The 20,367-nt window shown below is 45.1% G+C and overlaps 2 protein-coding genes across 2 annotated transcripts in view; one reads left to right on the forward strand and one right to left on the reverse strand.

Annotated features, from left to right (window-relative positions):
* Positions 1-9,514, forward strand: part of Ncapd3 (non-SMC condensin II complex subunit D3) — a 76,290-nt gene extending 66,776 nt beyond the window's left edge. The window contains exons 30-35 of the mRNA XM_036194331.1: positions 551-708; positions 934-1,073; positions 2,096-2,170; positions 7,083-7,157; positions 7,246-7,306; positions 7,375-9,514. Coding sequence (XP_036050224.1) covers positions 551-708; positions 934-1,073; positions 2,096-2,170; positions 7,083-7,157; positions 7,246-7,306; positions 7,375-7,483 — 618 coding nt within the window. The 3' untranslated portion in view covers positions 7,484-9,514. The remainder of the gene's footprint in view (positions 1-550; positions 709-933; positions 1,074-2,095; positions 2,171-7,082; positions 7,158-7,245; positions 7,307-7,374) is intronic.
* Positions 9,515-10,234: 720 nt separating this feature from the next.
* Positions 10,235-20,367, reverse strand: part of Jam3 (junctional adhesion molecule 3) — a 56,724-nt gene continuing 46,591 nt past the window's right edge. Inside the window, exons 2-9 of the mRNA XM_036194332.1 lie at positions 19,853-19,918; positions 18,992-19,105; positions 14,608-14,760; positions 13,980-14,182; positions 12,945-13,044; positions 11,608-11,737; positions 11,472-11,526; positions 10,235-11,213 (exon numbers count right to left, since the gene is read on the reverse strand). Of these exons, the coding sequence (XP_036050225.1) occupies positions 11,178-11,213; positions 11,472-11,526; positions 11,608-11,737; positions 12,945-13,044; positions 13,980-14,182; positions 14,608-14,760; positions 18,992-19,105; positions 19,853-19,918 (857 nt within the window). The 3' untranslated portion in view covers positions 10,235-11,177. The remainder of the gene's footprint in view (positions 11,214-11,471; positions 11,527-11,607; positions 11,738-12,944; positions 13,045-13,979; positions 14,183-14,607; positions 14,761-18,991; positions 19,106-19,852; positions 19,919-20,367) is intronic.

A 20,367-nucleotide genomic window follows, 5' to 3' on the forward strand; every position in this document is an offset into this window, starting at 1 on the left:
CCTTAGGCTCGCCAGCTCTCTAGTCTGCTGTCTACCATCATTTTTCCTTGCATTCCTCAAAATTCTAGCTGTAACCCGAGATTGGAGCTGAGCTTTTGGGCTTGTTCCTTGCTGGCCAACGTGTTACCTGTGATAGACACACCAGTAGCTCAAGGGTGCTTTCTCCAGGCCCTGTCAGGGGACCTTGCCTGGAAAACTGTGGTAAACATTAAAATGTGTGAGCTGCCAGTAGGTCCCCTGGCAGAGCACACACATGGTCTCTGATTTCTGGAGCCACCTCCACCTCCATCTTTCCATGTCTTCTGTATTAAATCTGTGCTGCAGAGCTTACTGTCTGTGAGGGCATTTCTGGGTGTAGCTGTTGCTCACATTCTTCTGCCTAAGGAGTGCAAGCTGTATTAAAAGAGAAAGACAGACCTGCTGCGGCATCTGTGTGAGGCCATTTGCTGATAGTTCCGTTTTAAAGGGAGGGTTGTAGTTGCGCTTGTCCATGGATTACCTGGGCACTTTTCATATCCCATGATTATATTCTTGTTCACTCCTGGAATAGGGTGCTCCTGACTTGCAAGTTGTACCTGCTGCTGCTGACCAGGAAAATGTTAACGTGTCTTCGGCCAACAGCCGGACTTCAGCACCTGGGCCCAGCTTCACACCAACTTTGTCTCCCATATCTGAAAATGGGCCTCTGAAGATGTTGCCCAATGCCAGGTAGGGAGCCCACTGAGACAGCAGTGGCCTGTGTCTCTCATGGTATTTTCAGAGCCACCTCTTCATCCCCCCAGGCTCAACCTGAGCTGTCTCATCAGATCACATGCTTCCCTGAGCGACTGGAAGAAGGGTGGTGAACCATCTATCTAAAAGGAAGTAGGTGGGAACCGATGCCTCCATGGTGGTCTGCACTCAGAGTCAGTGTCTGGGATCTTGTCTCCATAGGTCCATGTCCCTGAGTACCATCGCAATCCTGAATTCAGTCAAGAAAGCTGTAGCATCGAAGAGCAGGAATCACAGTCGAAGCTTAGGGGCATTGCCTTTCAGTGTAGAGTCTGGAAGCCCAGAAAAGCCCCAGAGCCATGGTAAGCCTTAAGGTTGGCACCAGATAGACTGAGTGAAGCTCAAAAAGCGAGCATATGTCTCATTCCTCTTAAAATCTTCTCTTTGGTTCAACTGCCGCCTCACCCCCAAGACAGGGTTTCTCTACATAGTCCTGGTTGTCCTGGAACTCACTCTGTAGACCAGGCTGGCCTCGAACTCACAGAGATCCACCTGCCTCTGCCTCCCAAGTGCTGGGATTAAAGATATGTGCCACCACCACCCAGCTTAAAATGTTTCCTATTGGCCTTGAATAACATTAATTAGAGATTTAGGATAAAGATTGAGCCCATTTCCTGTTCTAAGGGATTTTGAAAATGAGCCACCTCTCTCCTAACATACATGTGCTTTATTTATGACTGGGTTCTTACTGTGTGTTGCTTTATAACTTGCTTCATCTACACACCTGTAAGACACAGTGAAGATGCCTCCATGAGTGTTTCAGAACTCTTGTCTAGTGGCTTTATAGCATTCCATCTTAAACTGGAAGTCCTGGGCCTTTAGTTACTGCCCTACTCTTGAAAGTGTTGATGTTTTTCAATTTTTTTTGTGTGTGTAAATGACACAATAAAATTGTCCTTGTAAATAGTTTTATATTCGAAATTATTTCCAGTGGCAAAGAACAAAATCTTTAAAATCCTCAGGCTGGGTTTGGTGGTCTGTACCTATAATCCAGTACTTGGGAGGATGGGGCCTTATCTCCAAAATAATAACAATAATAAGTAATTTAAACATATATATGCAAAAATAAAACTGGTATTGTGCCAAACTGTCGAAATGTAAAAATAGTATGATTTTGCTTTCTACTTCCTTGAATGGTTTGAGTGTGGATGCTGTCCTGGAGCCTTAACATTTATTTTGCATTGTTTTTGTAATTTCTGTGGCCTGTTTGTATGACACTTGAAACATAGGGACTTTTAACTTTTCACATGTGGTTTGCTTTCTTTTTCTGTATGATGCTGCTTTGGGATTTTGCACTGATAGATTTTTCTCTTCTCTCTTGCAGTTTCCTTAAGCATGGAGCAAGAGTCTGATAGAGCTGCCAGACATGTAACTAAGCGGGCAATCAGCACCCCAGAGAGTAAGTAACTAATCGGAATAGGATAGTTTTCCCAATCCTTCCCTACTCTTGTCATAGTAACACTAGTGGTAAAACTTCCACTGTAAGATGGTCCTTGTAATTGGCATTGATGCTCACTGCGTTACTGTCCAAACTGCATGTTTCAATGGCAATTGCCCTTAGTTGATGGAGAATTTCCTGAATTGTAAGCATTCATCCCAGTTCTGCATTCATTAACTCACAACAACCTGAGAGGGATTCTGTGTAATCACTGTGAACCAAGGGACAGATAGGTCAATTGACATTATGGAGGTAGCCCTCTGCTGCTCTGGGGATATTAGGAGGGTGCTGCTGGTTTGCTCTGGGCTGTGGTCAAAGGTTGGTACTGCATGTACCTTGTGTGCTCTGGGGCTCTGCCTGGTGCACACCAAGACTGCTGGTTCACACTCCATCTATACACACAGTAGTCTGTGTGTCTCCTCACTTCCTGTTGTGTGTGTGTCCCTGATTCCTAAGTCAGAACAGTTAGCTTCTTATTCTCCCAAACCTAATAAAAACTCTTTATTTCGAGAGAATTATTATCCAGGTAGAAGACCCTTAACTAAAGCATCTGAAGTATTTACAATTTCAGATGTCTTGAAACTTCCAATTCCAAGATTTTGGAATATTTGCATATATTTAATGAGATATCTTTGGAATGGGACCCAAGTTTAAACACACAATTCATTTATGTCTCATATATACCCCAAATGTATAGCCTGGACTAGTTTTATATAATACATCTAGTGTGCCTGTGTCTTGACTGTATAGCCTGGACTGGTCTTATATAATACATCTAGCATGCCTGAGTTTTGACTGTATAGCCTAGACTGGTCTTATATAATACATCTAGCGTGCCTGAGTTTTGACTGTCACCATCATGTGAGGTTATTTATTTTCCACTTTGACTTTGTGTTACACTGAAATCATTCAGATTTTAGGTCATTTCCAATTTCCACGTTTTAAGATTGGTGTTGAGCTTGTCCTATGGAGACCACCGCTGCCTACCGTACACAACTCTAGTTCCTGAGAGCCTGCTCTCCTGCTCGGTGTGCCCTCCTCCCCTTGCCCCAGCTCTGCATGCTTGGGTGCCTGTGTCAAGCCACTCTTCATTGCCGGAGGCCCTCGCTCTCCTAGTCCTCATCCAGAATGCCCTTTCCTCGCCTCTTCATTCTAAATAGAGGCCTCGGACCTCTGCACTGCATCCCACACTTCACCTTCATCCTGTCCGTCTGTGCTGCTTTTTGGAAGCTGTTTTACTCTTGCCTGTATGAGGCCAGCCACAGAGCCCTGGTTTAGATAATAGAGACCTGTTCAAAAACCCCATATTGTGACGCCTGTGCCCCTCTAGGCCTGTCTCTCAGCTTGGTTCCTGTGACAGACAGCGAGATGAGAACAGAGCTCCCATTGTGTGCAGCAGCTATGAGACACTCAGGCCTTCAGCCCGTGTACTTGCCCGGCATACCTCCTGGATTCTGGCTACTTGCCATTCTGTTAACTTATGGTGCTGTGGTGTCTTAAAATACATGAGGTTATAGGTCATTGTCATGCAGGACCCTCTTTTAAAGGAGATTACTAATGATCAGAATTCCTACCATACTTTTCCTTAGGTAACAACTACATCATGGCAGTTTTTGACATTAAGACAGTAATTTTGACTTGTTGGGTACCAGCAGGTATGACGTTAGATATGCAAAATTGTCCTCCTCTTACAGAGAGAAGTTTTTATGTTCAGTGTTCTGGCTCAGGGGAACAAAATGCTTCTATTTTGGCAGTAAGGTACCATATGCTATGGAAACAGAGCACATGTACCTCATTTCAGCTTTGCGTATCCCATGAGTCCCTGATGTCAGTCTTGAGTTGGTTTCCTGGCAGCCTGTGTTGCTTAGCAGTAAAATCTGGTGTGGTGCACTAATGCTGCTCTGGTTTGCATGTGTAGACTTAGCTGTGATGGGAGATCAAACTTGGGTGTCACCAGGTCAGGACACTGCTTGTTCTTTGGTGCAGTTTCTGCCCATCTATATTTTGAACCAGGAAGGAATGCTGGGAGAATCTTCGAACCATGCACTGCTGCTTTCAGCATGATTTATAAATCCCACCCTGATCTGGCATCCTACCCAGCCCTTTTCTTGACGGTAACCATCCATTCTGATGAGGTTGGTATCTGGTCTCATTTCAGTTGCGATTCACACTTCCCCGGTGGCTGGGGATACTGCACATTCTTTCCGGGTATCTGTTGGCAACATGTACTTTGAGAACTCGTAGGATTAATGTGCCCACTTACCCGCTGGATTTTGTTCTTTGGAACTTATTAAATTCTGATACTGTGGCTGTTAACTTCACCAGAGGAACAGCAAAGGTTTTGCCTGCTCCATAGGTTGTCTCTTCACTCTGTTGTTTCCTTGCTGGGTAGAGTTGTGACCGAATTGATGAAATCCCATTTCTTAGGTCTTGCTGTCATCTCTTGGGTTCCTGGAAGTCTGTTCAGAAAGGCATTGCCCATGGTTGTATCTTGAACATTTTCCCATGTTGCCTCTAGCATTTGAAAGTCTTACATTGAAGCCTTTGACCCATTTCCAGATGGTTTTTGCCAAGCGTGAAAAGGAATTCATTTTACTGTTCTGTAGGCAGAGCCCGGTTTCCCAGGGCTGTTTACTTGTTGAAGAGATGGGGTTTTTCTTTCATTTTAAGGCACCTTTGTTGAAAATCAAGTGGCTCCAGCTGTCTAGGTTGGTGTCCCCGAGCTGTGACAGCCCTGCCTGCACTGGGTCTAGGTAGCATGAATCAGGTATTGTTGATGTTCTAGTGACGCTCTCTCTGCTGGAGCTCTGCTTTGGCTCTTTAGGGGCCTTTTGTGCTTCGGTGTGAATTTTAGAATTGTTTTTCCCATTTCTGTAAATATCAATGGAATGTTGATAGTCATTGAATCAGTATTTATTTTATACATCCATTTTCATGATGTGAATTCTCGTGATCCATAAACATGGGAGATCCTGTCTTTGGTTGTGAATCTAGCCCTTTAAGAGCTGAGCCAACCATCTCTTTATCACATATAGGAAGTCTTTCTTCCTTCAGCATTTTATAGCTGTCATTGTAGAGGTGTGTCTCTCCCCTGCTGACCCCCCCACCCCATTTCATTAGACATTCCTAGGTTCTGTTTTTGGCCATTGTGAATGGAATTGTTTTCTTACAATCTCATTCTGCCTTTGATTCTGAGCAGAGTGCACCAGAGCTGTGCGAGCTGCCCAGGATGCATACAGGCTCCCAGCTGGGAGAGTCAGTGTGTGAGGCTGGGGTGGGGATGGGGTGCACGCATGATTCCTTTGACAGTGTAGGTAGACCTTCCAGGGACAGAAACAAGCAGCTCTGTACTGCTTGATGGTAGTAGCAAAGATGGGGTTCTCTGCCAGTGTGTTAGCAGGGCTTGAGGAGCCGCCAGTGGCACAGCACTGCAGTGGGTGTTAGCATGTTTCCACCCATGGAGGTTCACTGTATGCTCCTTTCCAGATGTGAGAATGTGGGAAATGTGCGCTCTGGAGCAAGCCACACATGTGCCCATAGGAATGCAGCATGTGGACCCGAGCTCTGCTCCCTCGTGGAGTTTTTAACAGCTTAGGCTGGTACACAGTGCCCCAAGGCTATAGCTGTAGGACTCCAGGATGGGGCAATGTGTCATGGGCAGGTAGAGGTGTCAGAGGAGTTGAATGTGCACACCAGTATGACAGGCTAGGGCCTGCTGAAGAAAGGTCACCCACAAGCCCAGGGCACACAAGTGGACTGCACCAGGTTTCTGAGGTTATAAAGGTAGCTTGGGGCTAGCTCAAACTGGTAGATTTTAGGTTTTCTTTGATAGACAGAGCCCCATCAAGATACCTAACCAGGACACTAACTTTACCTGTTCTTTAAATCAGCACGACTCCAGTAACAGGGAACATAGCTAATAAATTATTTCTTTGGCACTTAACCTGTACCAGATACTGTGTTAAAACATTTTACATCTCGCCAGGCAGTGGTGATACACACCTCTAATCCCAGCACTTGGGAGGCAGAGCCAGGCAGATCGCTGTGAGTTCGAGGCCAGCCTGGTCAACAAAGCAAGATCCAGGACAGGCACCAAAAACTACACAGAGAAACCCTGTCTTGAAAAAACAAAAAACAAAACCGAAAAAAAAAAACCCCACTTTACATCTCATATAAACTGACTAGGAATGACTAGAATTTCTGCTGGTGAAAGAGCCAGAACACAATCCAAGTCTACTTTGTGTTTCTAAGTGTGAGCTAGAGGCTGAGGATGAAAGATCAAGAGTATGGGGTGTGTCGGACTGAGATATGTTCAGTGAGCAAGGACAGGAACAAGGAAGAAGAGAGTAGACAGGGTGGTCACTGATTCCGTGTAGAGATGCAGCCTGTGGTGCTGGTCAGTTAAAGCTTTAGAAGACCACATAGCAACCCTCCCAATGTATAAGAACAAGGAATAAACGCCACGGGGCATAAGCAATGTGCTTGGACATCTCCTTAGGAAACAGAGGTGAGAAACAGGAAATGGAGGGAGAGAGAACCAGGAGGTAAGGGCACCTCTATATGGGCGTCACTGAAGGAAGGTAAGAGCTGGGAGGAGGGGCTACAGGTGTGTGAAGAATGAAGGCCTGTGCCGCAGCGCAACCTTAGAAAGGCCCTGGTGGAAGAGGAAGTCAGGAGAGACTGAGGGTGTCTCAGTCTGGGTACAGTCCTGAAGCAAACGGAAGCTTTTGATGAGTGGCTGTCACTTGTGTGTGAGGTAGAGGCTAGGAATAAAAACCAGAGTCGAGAGACCTCGATGGCTAAGTCACTTAGCTCCCTGCATTTGATGGCTGTGTATTACTGAATTCTTATAACACTGTTTCCCTTTACTCAGAGTCCATCAATGAAGTCACATTTGGAGCAGGGGTCAGTTACATAGGGACACCAGCAACTCTGCATTTTACCAAAGGTAAGTTCTGGGTTTTCCTCTATTAGGTCATCCAGTGCCTCTGACGTTCTGTAAAAATTAAATTTCTTTGTGTTTGACTCCTTTTCAGAGACAGTCGAAGCTCAGGATCAAGGAAATGACATTTTGTGTTTATCGCTGCCTGATAAATCGTAAGTTTTCTTGGGTGGGCACTTTTCTAGAGCTTTTTCTTTCATTGACTGTACATTTTCTTCTCCAGGACTCCACAGTCACCACAGTGGAATGTCAAGTCTCTAGCCAGAAACAAGGGCAGCCCAAGATCTAGCAGGAGGTCCCTCCGTAAGACCCCCCTGAAGACAGCCAACTGAAACAGTGTGTGTCAGCGATAACTGAAGGCAGAGCCCTGCAGGGACATTTGCTGTTCTCGCGTGGAAGAGGAAAAAATAGTGTGGCATGGTCTGCATGTGGAGCCACTTGCCTGTACAGTGGCAAGTCCTTTCATAGGATACCAACATGGCTTTGTTCAACTTGTATATGGCTAACCAACCTTCCATATGTCTTTATGTTACTGTAGTTGAGATTTGTAAATATATAGAAAGATGACATGGACTTTTTTACAATAACATTAAGCTGTTTAATATTGTGACGTATTTTGAGTGTCAAGCCTTCTGTGGTAAGTGACAATCTGGTCTTTAAGGAACACAGTTTTGGAACCAGCTTTCTTCTATATGACTCAAGTGTCTGTAGTTTCTCTGAAGTTGTTATAATAGATATTTCCCCTTGGCTAATGGCAAAATTTTGACTAAAATATTTTTCTATTATTTATAATTACAGATTTTATTAAAAGAGGTGTACAGTCTTTCTAAAATGAAGTAATAAAGGTCAAATATAAATATAACCTCTTAGCATTAGTATAATTTTTCTGGCTTTTGGGACAGGGCTTTATTGGTAGTCTTCTTAACATTGCATCAAGGATTTACAAATACTTAATACAAATAAGATCAACTCTTTCCCCTTATGGTTCATCTGCCCACCTGCCTTTGTTCCCATAAAGAAACTTTGTCTCCCTAACAGACATCCCAGTGGTACACTCGGTATAATCCTGCTTATGATAAAAGGGTTCCTTGACCCTTAGCATGGTGGTGGTACTGATATGTGACACTGCTAAGGACTGCTCCACAATTGGGCATGACTCACGTCTCTTGTGTTGGTACTGTTTCTGGAATCCAGAGAGATGGAAGTGAATGTTCTGCTTTTTTGGAGACATGAGTCTTGCTGTGTTGCTCAGCATGTTGAACTGGACTCATCCTTTTCTTATTTCAGCCTCCTGAGTGGCAAGGACTACAGGCATGTTCTGCCATACCTGGCTAATGCCACCCTCCTCCCGCCCCATGCTAACCAGGACCAGGCAAGCCCTCTAGCACTTACTCTCTGGCACCAAAATTACTGTTTGTAGTGTGCATGTGGTAGCTAGATCTGGGGATGGAGAACTGCTATACCATCACGAAGCTCTGACAGTTGGTGGGATAAGTGTCCTAGCTGCTCTTGAGTGAACACTTGGCTGAGTACAGATGCCGATTTCCTTATTGTGATGGGGCCTTTGTGGAGTATGTGCCTAACCAAATGCTAAGACTACAGGGTCAACTAATACAAAGAAAGAAGTGGTTTCATTTGTTCGTTTTTTTAAGTTTTTATAAGTGGGTGAGTTTTAACAAATAACCAATTGCAGTTGTGTTAGTTTAAGTCTGTAAAATGTATGAATAGTGAATAGCTTCATCAATAGCCAGAAAACAGCCTCTTTTGGCTTTCTTCAGTCACATTCACATCCTACTGGGAAGTGAGCTCCTGCGGGCCATGTCTGTTTTCCAGGCTCACGTGTTGCTCTGTCAGACTTAGTTCCCGTGGCACTGTGAAAGAAGGCTTTAGGGTGTAAGAGTATAAGAGGGGGCCACGTGACTACCTACTGCTGGGACAGCCACTGGATGGCCAGTGTATATTCTCCCACCCCATTAGAGTGGAAGTCTCCTGCTCTACCAAGAGAAAGACAGAGGTAGAGGAGGGATGATACTATCTGAGACGCAGAGGTAAGAGGAACCAGGCTCCACAGGGCAGCCACGGAATTACTGCCCTGCTGTTCTTGCTGGTATCTTAGCATACAGCCTTCCACATAAGAAAAAACCAGTGTGCTTCAAGTATTCAGTGAAAAAAGGAAGAGAAGGGGAAAAAAAAATATAGATGTAGAAAAAAATATTAAGATCACAAAGTGACTAGCTTCTCCATAAAAACCTTTCTGGGTGCAAGGTAGGATTAGGAACTCCTCCTTTAGATGCTCCTGGCTTCAAACCACTTTACATTATGAGTCTAGCATGATAAAGTGTTTGAGACCAAGAACGTCTGTTCCTAAAGAATAAAGGCTTTTGAATGGTGTTTCTAATGTCCCATAAAATGAGCAGTGTCTCAGATAGATAAAAGATTTAAAATAAAAATTAGAAAACTGCTTTTGGTCAGGCGTTTTCCTTTGCTCGCCCTCAGGCTTTGTACCCTGGCTGTACTTTCTGGTAGTCTTCAAAGAACTGGACACAACGGCTTGTCATGGAGGAGACAGCCTGCAGTGTTGAGACACTTTTATCATAACACAGAGGAACAGTAGAATCTTTTTTAAATATTACTGGAGTCCAGGTTCAGTTTCAAATTGCCTTTGGCCTTAGATGCACTTAACAACTGAACAAATAATTAAAATGAATTTTAAAAACAAGTACACTGGCTTTGTCTTATGACCTATCCAAACAGACTGGAGTTCTGCCAGAACACCCAAAGACTAGGATGTCACTGGCCACCAGCCTTCCTCAGCTTCCCACCTAAGACCAGCAAGCACTGCACGGCCTAGCATACCACCAATGAGCATTTGAATCGGAGCAGAGCTGAGGTCAGGGCTGGGCAGGCTGTAAGAGAAGATTGCGTCCCACACAAGTTAGTGACCATGAGCAGTGACTTAACTAACCCCAGGAACCATCCAACTTGGTCTATATAGTACCTCTGGGGAATCTCAAGGAAGAGGCCATTCAAAACTAGCCCAGGAGACCCCAGGGTTGCTTAATGCAAAAAGATAGAAACATGACTAGATTGGAATCCTTTAATGGTTTCCTAAGCAACAGTGGTCAGACGGTAAGTTTTCTTATCAAAAATGCTAAAGCTTTTTGTGAAGAAAGGAATGTTCAGCCAGCCTCCTTAAGAGAATTCCTTAAAAGACTTTATTACTGGTATTGAACACTAGTAGCCCAAGCCTTCTAGCTGTAAGTTGAACTCTTAAAAAAATACGTTTTGAAACACTGTGTGGCAATATATTTACAGTTTATATAGAAATCTTCAATAATCAAAATACATCTTTAGCAAAAATTTAGAATGTTAAAATTTTATAAAATAAGCAAAATCAATAGAAAAGCAGACTTCAGTACCATTTCAGACTTAGCTTAAGACACAGGTTCTAAATCTTGGTGGCTCTTGGGAACAAGAGTTCTCTGGGTAAGATCTCTCTCTTCAGCAAGCAATTTTACCTTTCTGGTTTGGGTTTTTATAAAATGCTGATCCAGACAGATTCTCCAGGAGGGACATGAAACTACGGGCCAGTCAACAGAGGCAACACGGTGGGTCAGGGTCCAGGGAGCAAGGCACTGCCTGAAAACCTTCGTGGGCACGTCCCAGATGTGCTCACACAGCTGCTGCCGCAGCCCAGCCCTCAGAGTCTCACAGCCAGTGTTGTCCTGGCTGCTAAACACCTGGGGCAAAACCAGTCCAGAACAAGAGAACGATGACAAAAAGGCCTTGAAGATCATCCTAACCCTGCTCAGGGCGTCGGGCTAGCAAAGGTCTAGGTCACTAGGCCCATCTCCAGGAGGGTTTCTTTTATTCATGTGGCTTGTTAAAGAGCAAGGAAGGAATCAACTTTGGCCAGAACAAAAGGCTTCTGCCTGGTCGCTCTGTCCAGGCGCCCTGGGCTCCCAGCAGCCCTTGGCCTGTCTCCAATAGAGGTATCTGCAAGTGCTTTCTCTCAGGCGGCAGGTCTCAGATAACAAAGGATGATTTATGTCTGAAGTCACCCTGCAAAGGCAGCACAAAGAACCATTCAGGGGCTTTTGTTGGGTGGTGTTGAAGACACACTGGTCAAGTGTCCCCAGAAGAGGAAGCCGGGGCAACTAAGCAGAGGAAAGCCTCACTCAGTAGTAAATGAACCCACAAGGAAGGAGTTACCATGAAGGCCAAGGAACTCAGGGGTGCACTGTGACTCCCAGGTACCTTGAGATCTACTGGGTTTCCCGGCAGGACACACCCAGACCAGTAGGTTTTCTGCTCTCTTACCTCCTCATTTGTCCGAATGTAGTTAACTCCATCATGCTTCCCTGGACTCTTATAACTGTGAACAGAAGAGGGCAGGTCAGTGGTGTGCCTATGTTAATGCAAGCCTGAACTTCACCTTCAGACAAGGCAGGCATACCTTTCTCCATCTTGTTTATTGTTGATGAAGCAGCCACGTCTGTATGCACAGCAGATGGCCATTGTGATCAGAACAAGAACAATGAGGACAACCAGGACTCCCCCAATAATCCCAGCAATGTTCAGATCATCTACAGAAAGTTTGTGGGCAGAGATGGTATGATCCATTAAAAGACCTTGACCTTGTTAGGTCAGGTCACCTTTCCAACCCCTACCCCCCACCCCGACACCATTTACCCCTCTGTCCATTCATGCCTACTCTATCCAGAAGAGAAAACTGACTCTTAGCATCTCTCGGGTTTAGAAGATACAGACTGTGATAACCCCTGATCAGAAAACATACTAGGACATAGATGGTTCAAATGCAGTTACACGCAAAGCCACTGAAGTTTACCGGTGTAGAAAAGGCTTTAGGTCTTGTAAGTATTACTCATGGAGAAATGGCTGTATTTCTGTAGAATTAGGAACTAGGAGCCCTAAGGAAAAGTCGCCTTCCTAATTTGTAGCGCCTGCCTTTGCTGTAGATTACTTGGGGAGAAGAAAGCTTCAAATCTTAAACATAAAACTGTTAAGGCAAATGAACTTTCACTTCGCAGGCTGCCTATCCTCAGCCCTCTTAGAGTCCCTGCAAGATCAGGAGGAGGCTCTGGTAGTTTTTCCTTTGTGTAAATAAAGATGCCTGAGGAATGCAGGAAGCCTTCTACAAGAGCAAATGACCTAAAGTAATTCCCCAAACTTGACGGGTGAGACACAGCAGAATGCTACATGTACACAGACACTTCCCACAATTTCAGGTGGTCCCTGGACCCTGTGTGCCACAGTCCTCCCATAGGCTATGGAAGCCACTGCTCTGGGTGTGGCCACAACTGAGATTTGAGAAGCTCCCCATGTGGCTCAACTCAGCCTGTCTACTTCCTCCTGACCCGTGAGCTCACTCCCTAGAGATGACATCACAGAACAGAGAAATGCATGGGGCTTTGAGTTTCCTACAGAAATAGCTACTCTAACTGACTGGATCCTAAGAGGCCCATCAGGGCTCCCCATACAACTGGGTTTTAACACTACTGATTTACCAAAGGGTTTATTATACCCTGTGAAAGTTTCCTGGCTGTGCTGTCAACACCTATGGCCCCCAGGAAGTTGGTTTGAGGATCTACCTATTCAGATCATGTGCTTTTTCATGCTCCCCTCAGGCCCCGTTGGATCTGAGGAGTCCCTTGTCAGCTCCAGAGGAAAACTGATTCATGGTGAGAGGTGAGCTAAACTGATGTCTAGCATTCAACTTTAAATGTTCTATTCATTCCCCAAACTTGAGTGTAATCTTTTCAAGTGACTCACAGACTTCCATGTCCTGCCCCTCACACCTGGATGCGCCTGCATCATTGGAAGCAATGCAGTAGTACTGTCCAGAGTCATCCTTGTGGACAGCATTGAAAACCTGGTTCAGAAACGACAAGGATTACTTCACGCAACAGGACAGACACCAAGGCTGACACCTGAGGTGTGATTCTCACCTCAGAGTTTGCAACGAGGAATTCTCTCCAGGACAGAGAGAGAGCAAAGCTGTGTAAGAGCTAGAAGAACCCAGCTTCATTTTCACTGAAGTCAAAGCAATCCTAACAGTGATACCAAATATCCCACTACAAGTCACCTGATCACTACATGCAGTTGGGAATTTCACGGACCAAGACAACTCCTGCTGAGAAGTACCTCAAGGCAGGCATGTCCTTTGGTGAGTGACCAAGCCTCTTTTTTTTTTTTGTCCCATGTGGCCTCCCACTACCAGTAGGTTATTCTGAAGCAAATTCCCGATATGTTTTATAAGTAAGTCTGTATCTCTATATTAGTGATTCTCAACTTCCCTAGTGCTGTGGCCCTTTTAATCCAATTGTTCATGTTGTGGTAACCCCCACCATAAAGTTATTTTCACTGCTACTTCATAACTGTGATTTTGCTACAGCTATGAATCTGTTTTCCGACAGTGACCCCTGTGAAAGGGTCGTCTGACCCCCAGGTTGAGAACCACTACTTTATACAATAAGGACTTAACTATAATCACAATACAACTGTGTTGATAACTGCCTAATAACAAACATCTGCCCAGTAATCACATTTCCCTCCCATGATAATTTATCTGGCGGGCTGATTATTCAAACTAGGATTCTAACAGTGCCTACCCATTTGTTTACTTGCCGCTTGGTCTCTTCCAGATGCACAGGTGCCCTTTTGTTTGACCCTTAGCACTTACTTATAGAACAGCATGCACTTTTCCTGTACAGTTCCTGAGGTTCTGGGGTTTTGCCTCTGCCTTGAAAAGCAGCCTCACCGGCCCTCCTTAAAAGGTCTGCGTCCTCCCTTGAGAAGCGATCTTACCAGCGTGCCTGTCTCTGAGTTCACAAGGAAGGAGGAATTGTGGAACCTGGGATTGGCTCTGGAGTCTGTGGGCAGTGGCACGTCGTTGCGGTACCAGCTGTAGTGAGGCCGGGGATAGCCCTCACTCTCCTGGCACAGCAGTGTCGCCATCTTGCCTACGGGCACAGCTTTCGGGACTCTGCAGACAGGGGTCACTGGCTTCACTGCGGGCAAAATACGAGCTGGTGTTTAAAGGTCAGCGCAAGCCCCTCGTAACAAAACCCAGTACAGTAAACCCGCTCCAAAGACCACGCCCATCTGCGGCCTGCCTGCTGCCTGCTGCCTGCTGCCTGCACCCTGCCTGCACCCCGCCTGCTATTGGGGCTCATTCCACCCCGTGTGTCCAATCCCGGTTTCTAGCTCTCCCACCTTCAGGAGTAAACCGAAAAGGAGACTATGCAAAGGCAGGTCCCTCAGCTGGTAAGGAACACAGACGGTGCTCTGCCTCCGGGTTTCCCACCCCAACTCTTGACAGCCTCACTAGCTCCCCTCTCCAAACAGCAGATAGCCCCAGCAACGCAGCTCTGGAAGAATGAAATCATTCGTAAGGCCTGGCCAGTGGACGTGCTTCACATTAACAGGTTCCCACCTTGCACAATTAACTCGATGGTAATCTCATCAATTTCTTTTCGGTCATTTAGAGCAACGACCTCACAGCGATAGATGGCTGAGTCCTTCCGTGTCACATTCCAGATCCTTAATGAAGTTTTTCCAAACACATCTGAACGACCTAGCAGGTCCCCTGTAAAAAAGAAGACACAAGTTACCAGCCACTGGAGGACAGTGTGGGGCTGGACTTGATGGTAGGGCAAGAAGACCGCAGACTGCTTTCTATTCTGTCCCCAGCTGAAAGAAGTGATTTTCATGAGGACCGGGCCACTGACTTCTTCCCATATGCAACCTGAGCATCAAAAATTGTAACTGGTATTTAAGATAAATCCAATAACCTTATTTCTCTTTATCATCTCCACGAGAGAATCCCCACCAAATAAACATTAAAAAATAAAACCCACAAAGGATGTGTGGCTATCCACATGAAAAAGCTGTGGAAAGCTGAACACTAGCTGCCCTCCCTATTCAACAAACACCTATATAAGAGCTGAATGAGATGCCAGGTGAGGCACTCGGGGGGCAGAGGCAGGTGGATCTCTGTGCGTTCGAGGCCAACCTGGTCTATAGAGTGAGTTCCAGGCAGGGCTACAAAAAAGAAACCGTCTTGGGAAAAAAAAAATGTTGAATGAGAGTTAGGCTTAATGGAACATTTATTTGCAACTCTATAAACTTACAGGAACTTGAATTTGAGGTTAGCCTCAACACAGTAAGCTCCAGGCCAGCCTGGGTGACATTAGCAAAGTGCTATCCCAAAAAGTAAAAACTATAAAAGTCTTAAGGGTAAAAAAGCATAATTCTTTTAGATTTATTTAATCCATGTGTATGAGTGTTTTGCCTGCATGTATGTTTGTACAGCAGGTGTGTGCCTGGTGTTCACAGAAATCAGAGGGAGGGCATCAAATCCCCTGAGATACAAATGGCTTCAGACCACTATGTGGGTGCTGGGAATCAAACCTAGGGCCTCTGCAAAAGCAGCCAGAAGTCCCAGCCACTGAGCCATTTCTCCAGAAGGCATAATCTTCATGACCTTGAGTCAGGTAACAGCTTTGATATGAGGACAAAGACAAGCACAAAAACGGGGGTCATATTAGATTTCATCAAGTTAAAAACATTTGTGCATTAAAGGATATAAGCAGGTGAACAGACAATCTACAGAATGGTAGAAAGTCCATGTCATATCAGACTAGTCTCTGGTTTATATAAATTTATATTGCAATAACAAATATACAAGTTTTTTAAGTGAACATAATGGTTGATTAGATATTTCTCCCAAGAAAATCTATAGCTTCCCAATATGCACATGAAGATGAAACTTCACTGAGATACCTTTATATATCCTCTATTAAGACTACTAAGGTCAAAGGTCAGATGACCACAATTGTTGGTAAGACTACAGTGGTGGGATGGGGGTCAACATTGCTAGTGAGAATGTAAACTGATGAAGCCAGGGTTGGTTGGGTAGATGGCTCGGTGGTTAAGAATATTTATATTACTTTTGCAGAGGATCCAGGTTTGGTTCCCAGCAACCACATGGTGGCTCACAACCATCCATATCTCCAGTTCCAGGGGATCCAATGCCCTCTTCTGACCTCTGTGCACCCAACCCACAGATCTAGTGCACAGACATGCATGCAGACAAAATACTCACACACATAAAATAAAATCTAAAAAAAAAAACAAAAACAAAATAAAAAAAAAAAAAAACATGACACCACTCTGGAAAGCAATCTGACAGTTTCTTCAAAGGCTCACCATGCAGCACCGTATGATCCAGTGGCTGTGTACTTGGTCTTCACACAGACATGAGTGTAGAACACTGATAGCCAACGTGTAAAAGCAACCCAACAGCACATATCAGCTGATGAATGGATAAAACAACATAGGAACTGCACAGTGAACACTGATTCAGCCACAAAAGGGAACAAAGTTCTGACCCATGTTATATGTAGATGAGTCCTGAAAGTACTGTGCTAAGTGAAAGAAGCCAAGAACAAGAGCCTGATGTTCCCCTTATAGGAAGTCTCCACAAAAGATCCAGAGAGACAAAGGTAGAGAGGGCTGCTGAGAGGTGAGGGAAGGGTCCTGACTGTTCACAGGCACGGTTTTATTTCTTGGCTATGGAAAGGTTCTGGGATTGGACAGGGTGGTGGTTCCATACCTTTGTGAACATAACAACTTTAAGGCGGACAGATCTAATAGGTGCTTGGACACAGTCCTACACCAAGGCATAAGGAGAATCCTGCCTCCAACCAGGTTCTTTGTGGTAGATGCTCTTTATGGTAGCCATTCCTATGGCTAAGGGTCCATTAAAAAAAAGTTGTTATTGTTTGTGATGCAAGTGATAACTTAGGGCCTTGTGCGAACTAGATCAGTGGTCCATCACTCTGCCCACCCCCAACCCTGCTCTAGGGAAATGAGTTTTCTCTTAAAGATTTATTCTTTTATTACATATGTGTGTGTGTATGTGTGTGTGTGTGTGTGTGTGTGTGTGTGTGTGTGTGTGTGTACATGTGCAGGTGTGAGTGCAGGGTCTGCCGAGTATAGAAGAGAGTATCAAATACCTCGGAGCTGGAGCTTCAGGCTGCCTTGAGTAGGTGCTAGGAACTGAGCTCAGCTCCTCTGCAACAGGACACACTCTTCACCCAGTCATCTCTCCAGGACCCCAAAAATACATTGGGTTTTTATGTTTTTAGTAAGTGTGGCTTTTTTTAGATTTACTTATTTATATTTTATGTATGGGTGTTTTGTCTGTGGAGGCTAGAAGAAGGCATCAGCTCCCCTGGAGTTGTGAACCTCCAAAGGGTGCTAATACTGAGCTACACATACAGTCCTTGGACATTGTTGGGTTTTGCCCCTCACCCTCCCAAGGCTAGAGACTGAATTCATGGTTTGCGAATGCGAGGCAGGCACTATACCACTGAGCTACAGCTGTAACGAACAAACTATTCTTAAGCGCATACAACTCCTGACAACATGCAGAGCTGGAATCACAAAGACTACAACTTCTCTAGAACTGAACATGCCCACACTGGACCTCATATTTATTTCTTTCCTCAGTGTGAGAAGGAAATAATATCTATTCTGTGTTACCTCTATAAAGCCCCTTAGACATGCAAACAGCCCAGCCCACTCCCCAGACTTCTCTAACTGCCCAAAACAGGCTATTTCCAGCCTCTTGAGGGAGGAGTGTCCAGACCCCACCTTACAGGAAAAAAAAAAAAGCCCAAGATCAGGCTACAGAATCCCACCAATCCCAGCTTGCCAAGATAAAGCAAGCCACAAAATCCCTCCAATCCCAGGCCACCCTGGAAAGCTCCACCCACCAAGGAACCCTACATAAAGCTTGCCTCCTCCTCACTGTGTCTTTGCCAATAAAGCTCTGTGTGAAGTTTGTTGTGCTGTGTGACTTTGTGGTACTCCTTGGCTCCCAACTGCCAGGACCCCTTCCCCTCAGAGCTGTAACACTTGGAACGTCTCATTGCTCCACCACTGCCCCCTTCAGCACTGCCAAGTCCGAGCAATTCTCCCCTTGCACTTCCAATGTCTGTGCCTCAGACCCATCCACCAGACTGCAAAGGGAATCTGATAATATAGTCCCGCTCTGAGTTTTGCTCACCTCCAGTCTCTTTTTACTTGAATCTTCAAAGGGTATGAGCATGTCGCTTCTCCTAGCACCTTTGATGGGTATTCTCTCCTGCCCTGCCTTGTCTGACAGCTGGTACACTTCATATCTTCCTCATCTCCCTATCTGGCTGCAGCTCTTCCTGGCTTCTGTGTGTCCACATGTAACACTCTTCCCTGCCACCTCATCTCTCACCAGGCCACACTTGCTATCTTGTCTGGTACCTGAGTACTCTGCAGCCTACTGCCCAGATGCCTAGACCTCAATTCTCCTCCTCCTTGCCATCCCATGGCAGCTTATGTTAGTCCCACCCCCAGATAATGTCCCACCAGCCCATGTAGGGAGACCCCAGCACTTTGCACTGGACAGTGCAGCTCAGTGATTACCTGTAGCCCCATGCTACTATGAAGAACCCTCTGTCACTTGCTCACACTTTGTCTGTCATGGACCATAACAACAAGGCTAAGGAAACTGCTGTGATTTCTCAGACAGGCAGATTATACAGAGATCCAAGTCCTTACTAATGAGCTGATATTGTTGAAATGGCATTTACAGGTACAGGGAGGCTCAAAATGTCAATGCTAAAATTGAAGCTTTCTACAAGAATAAACTCAGAAAATCGGAACAGTCCAAATTACAGGTGCATGTTAGCAGTCTGGGGTAAATCTCTGCTATACATAAATTCCAAAACCGGTGGACAAAGGAGAAGTGAGTAGCACAGAGGATGATGGGACCATACCTTGAATCTTATTGTCAAAATACACATATGTGGTTTGGCCATCTTGGATTTTCTTCCATTCAATTCTAGGGTCATTTGTCTGTGAGTCCGTAATGATACAAGACAATTCCACACCTAATGGGCAAAGGGAGAAAAAAAATGTAAGATTAATCTTTCCAAGGTCTCAAGGTGATTTTTTTTTTTTTTTGGACAGAAAAACAATAAAGGCATTAGTGAAGATTTCACTATAGGGAATACACCTTCCTTTAAAGACACTGAGTCTATTATATGAGATTTCTTTGTTGTGTAGGTACAGTGATAGGTAGGAAACAGATGGCAGCCGATGTAAACCACAGAGTGCACTGCCAGTCTACCCATACACAGTAGCCATCCTGAACAGTCCTGACCATTACATAAAGGGGCTGGAGGGGTTGCTCAGTGGTTAGAAGCACTTACTGCTCGCTCTTGTAGAGAACAGTTCAATTTCCAGCACACAACTACCTGTATCTCTAGCTCATAGAGATAAGGCCCCCTTCTGGCCTCTGCATCATCCCCCTGACATGGGCACAGACACACAGTCACAAATAAAATAAATATTTTAAAAAATGATAATAGATTGGGTATGGTAATGGACACTTTTAATCCTAGCACTTGGAAGGCAGAGGCAGGCAGATCTCTGTGAGGTCCAGGCTAGCCTGGTCTCTAGTTAATTCCAGACCAGCCAGGGCTACACAGTGAGATCCTATCTCAAACAAACAAATGTATTAATTAATTGATTAGCTAATTAATTAATTACAATAGGGGAATAGGTGTTGGGTTGGCTGCAGAGCTACCCAATGTCCACTAGGGGGCACATCCCTCTCCGTGTTTCCTTGTACTTACTTTCAAATTCATGTACCACTGGGTTTCGGTTGCTGGATTTGAGATTCACTGCCTCTATCAAGCAGCCTGAAGGGAAAGACAAAAGTAAAATCAGATGCAGCCCCATAACAGCAAGAAACACTGGATGGGGGCCACAGCTTTTTCTTCCATGTAGATGTGGATGTCTGTCACAAGACACTGGGCATGGGAAAATACATCCTAAACAGTCTCTTAGAGACAAACAGTAGGTGATGCTTCCCTTTCGGTGTGGCCTCTGGAAGGAACCAAGAGAAAGAGAAACTCTTTAAGCCCACATTCCTTCCCAGTCCCAGAGAAAACCCTTGGAGTGCTAAAGCCTTTCCAAGCACGTCTTTATTGATGCTTTGCCATCTCTCAGACAGACGGTAGGCCTCTACCATTCCCACCCTGCCTTTCCCTTTTTCTTTAGGCATCAAGTTCTGTAAAGGCAATCTTGGCGTCACAGTACAGTTAAAACCCATGACCTGAAGCCTCCCCTTCAGGATGGCCTAATTCTC

Source organism: Onychomys torridus, chromosome 7 (genome assembly GCF_903995425.1).
Source record: "Onychomys torridus chromosome 7, mOncTor1.1, whole genome shotgun sequence".
NCBI lineage: Eukaryota > Metazoa > Chordata > Mammalia > Rodentia > Cricetidae > Onychomys > Onychomys torridus.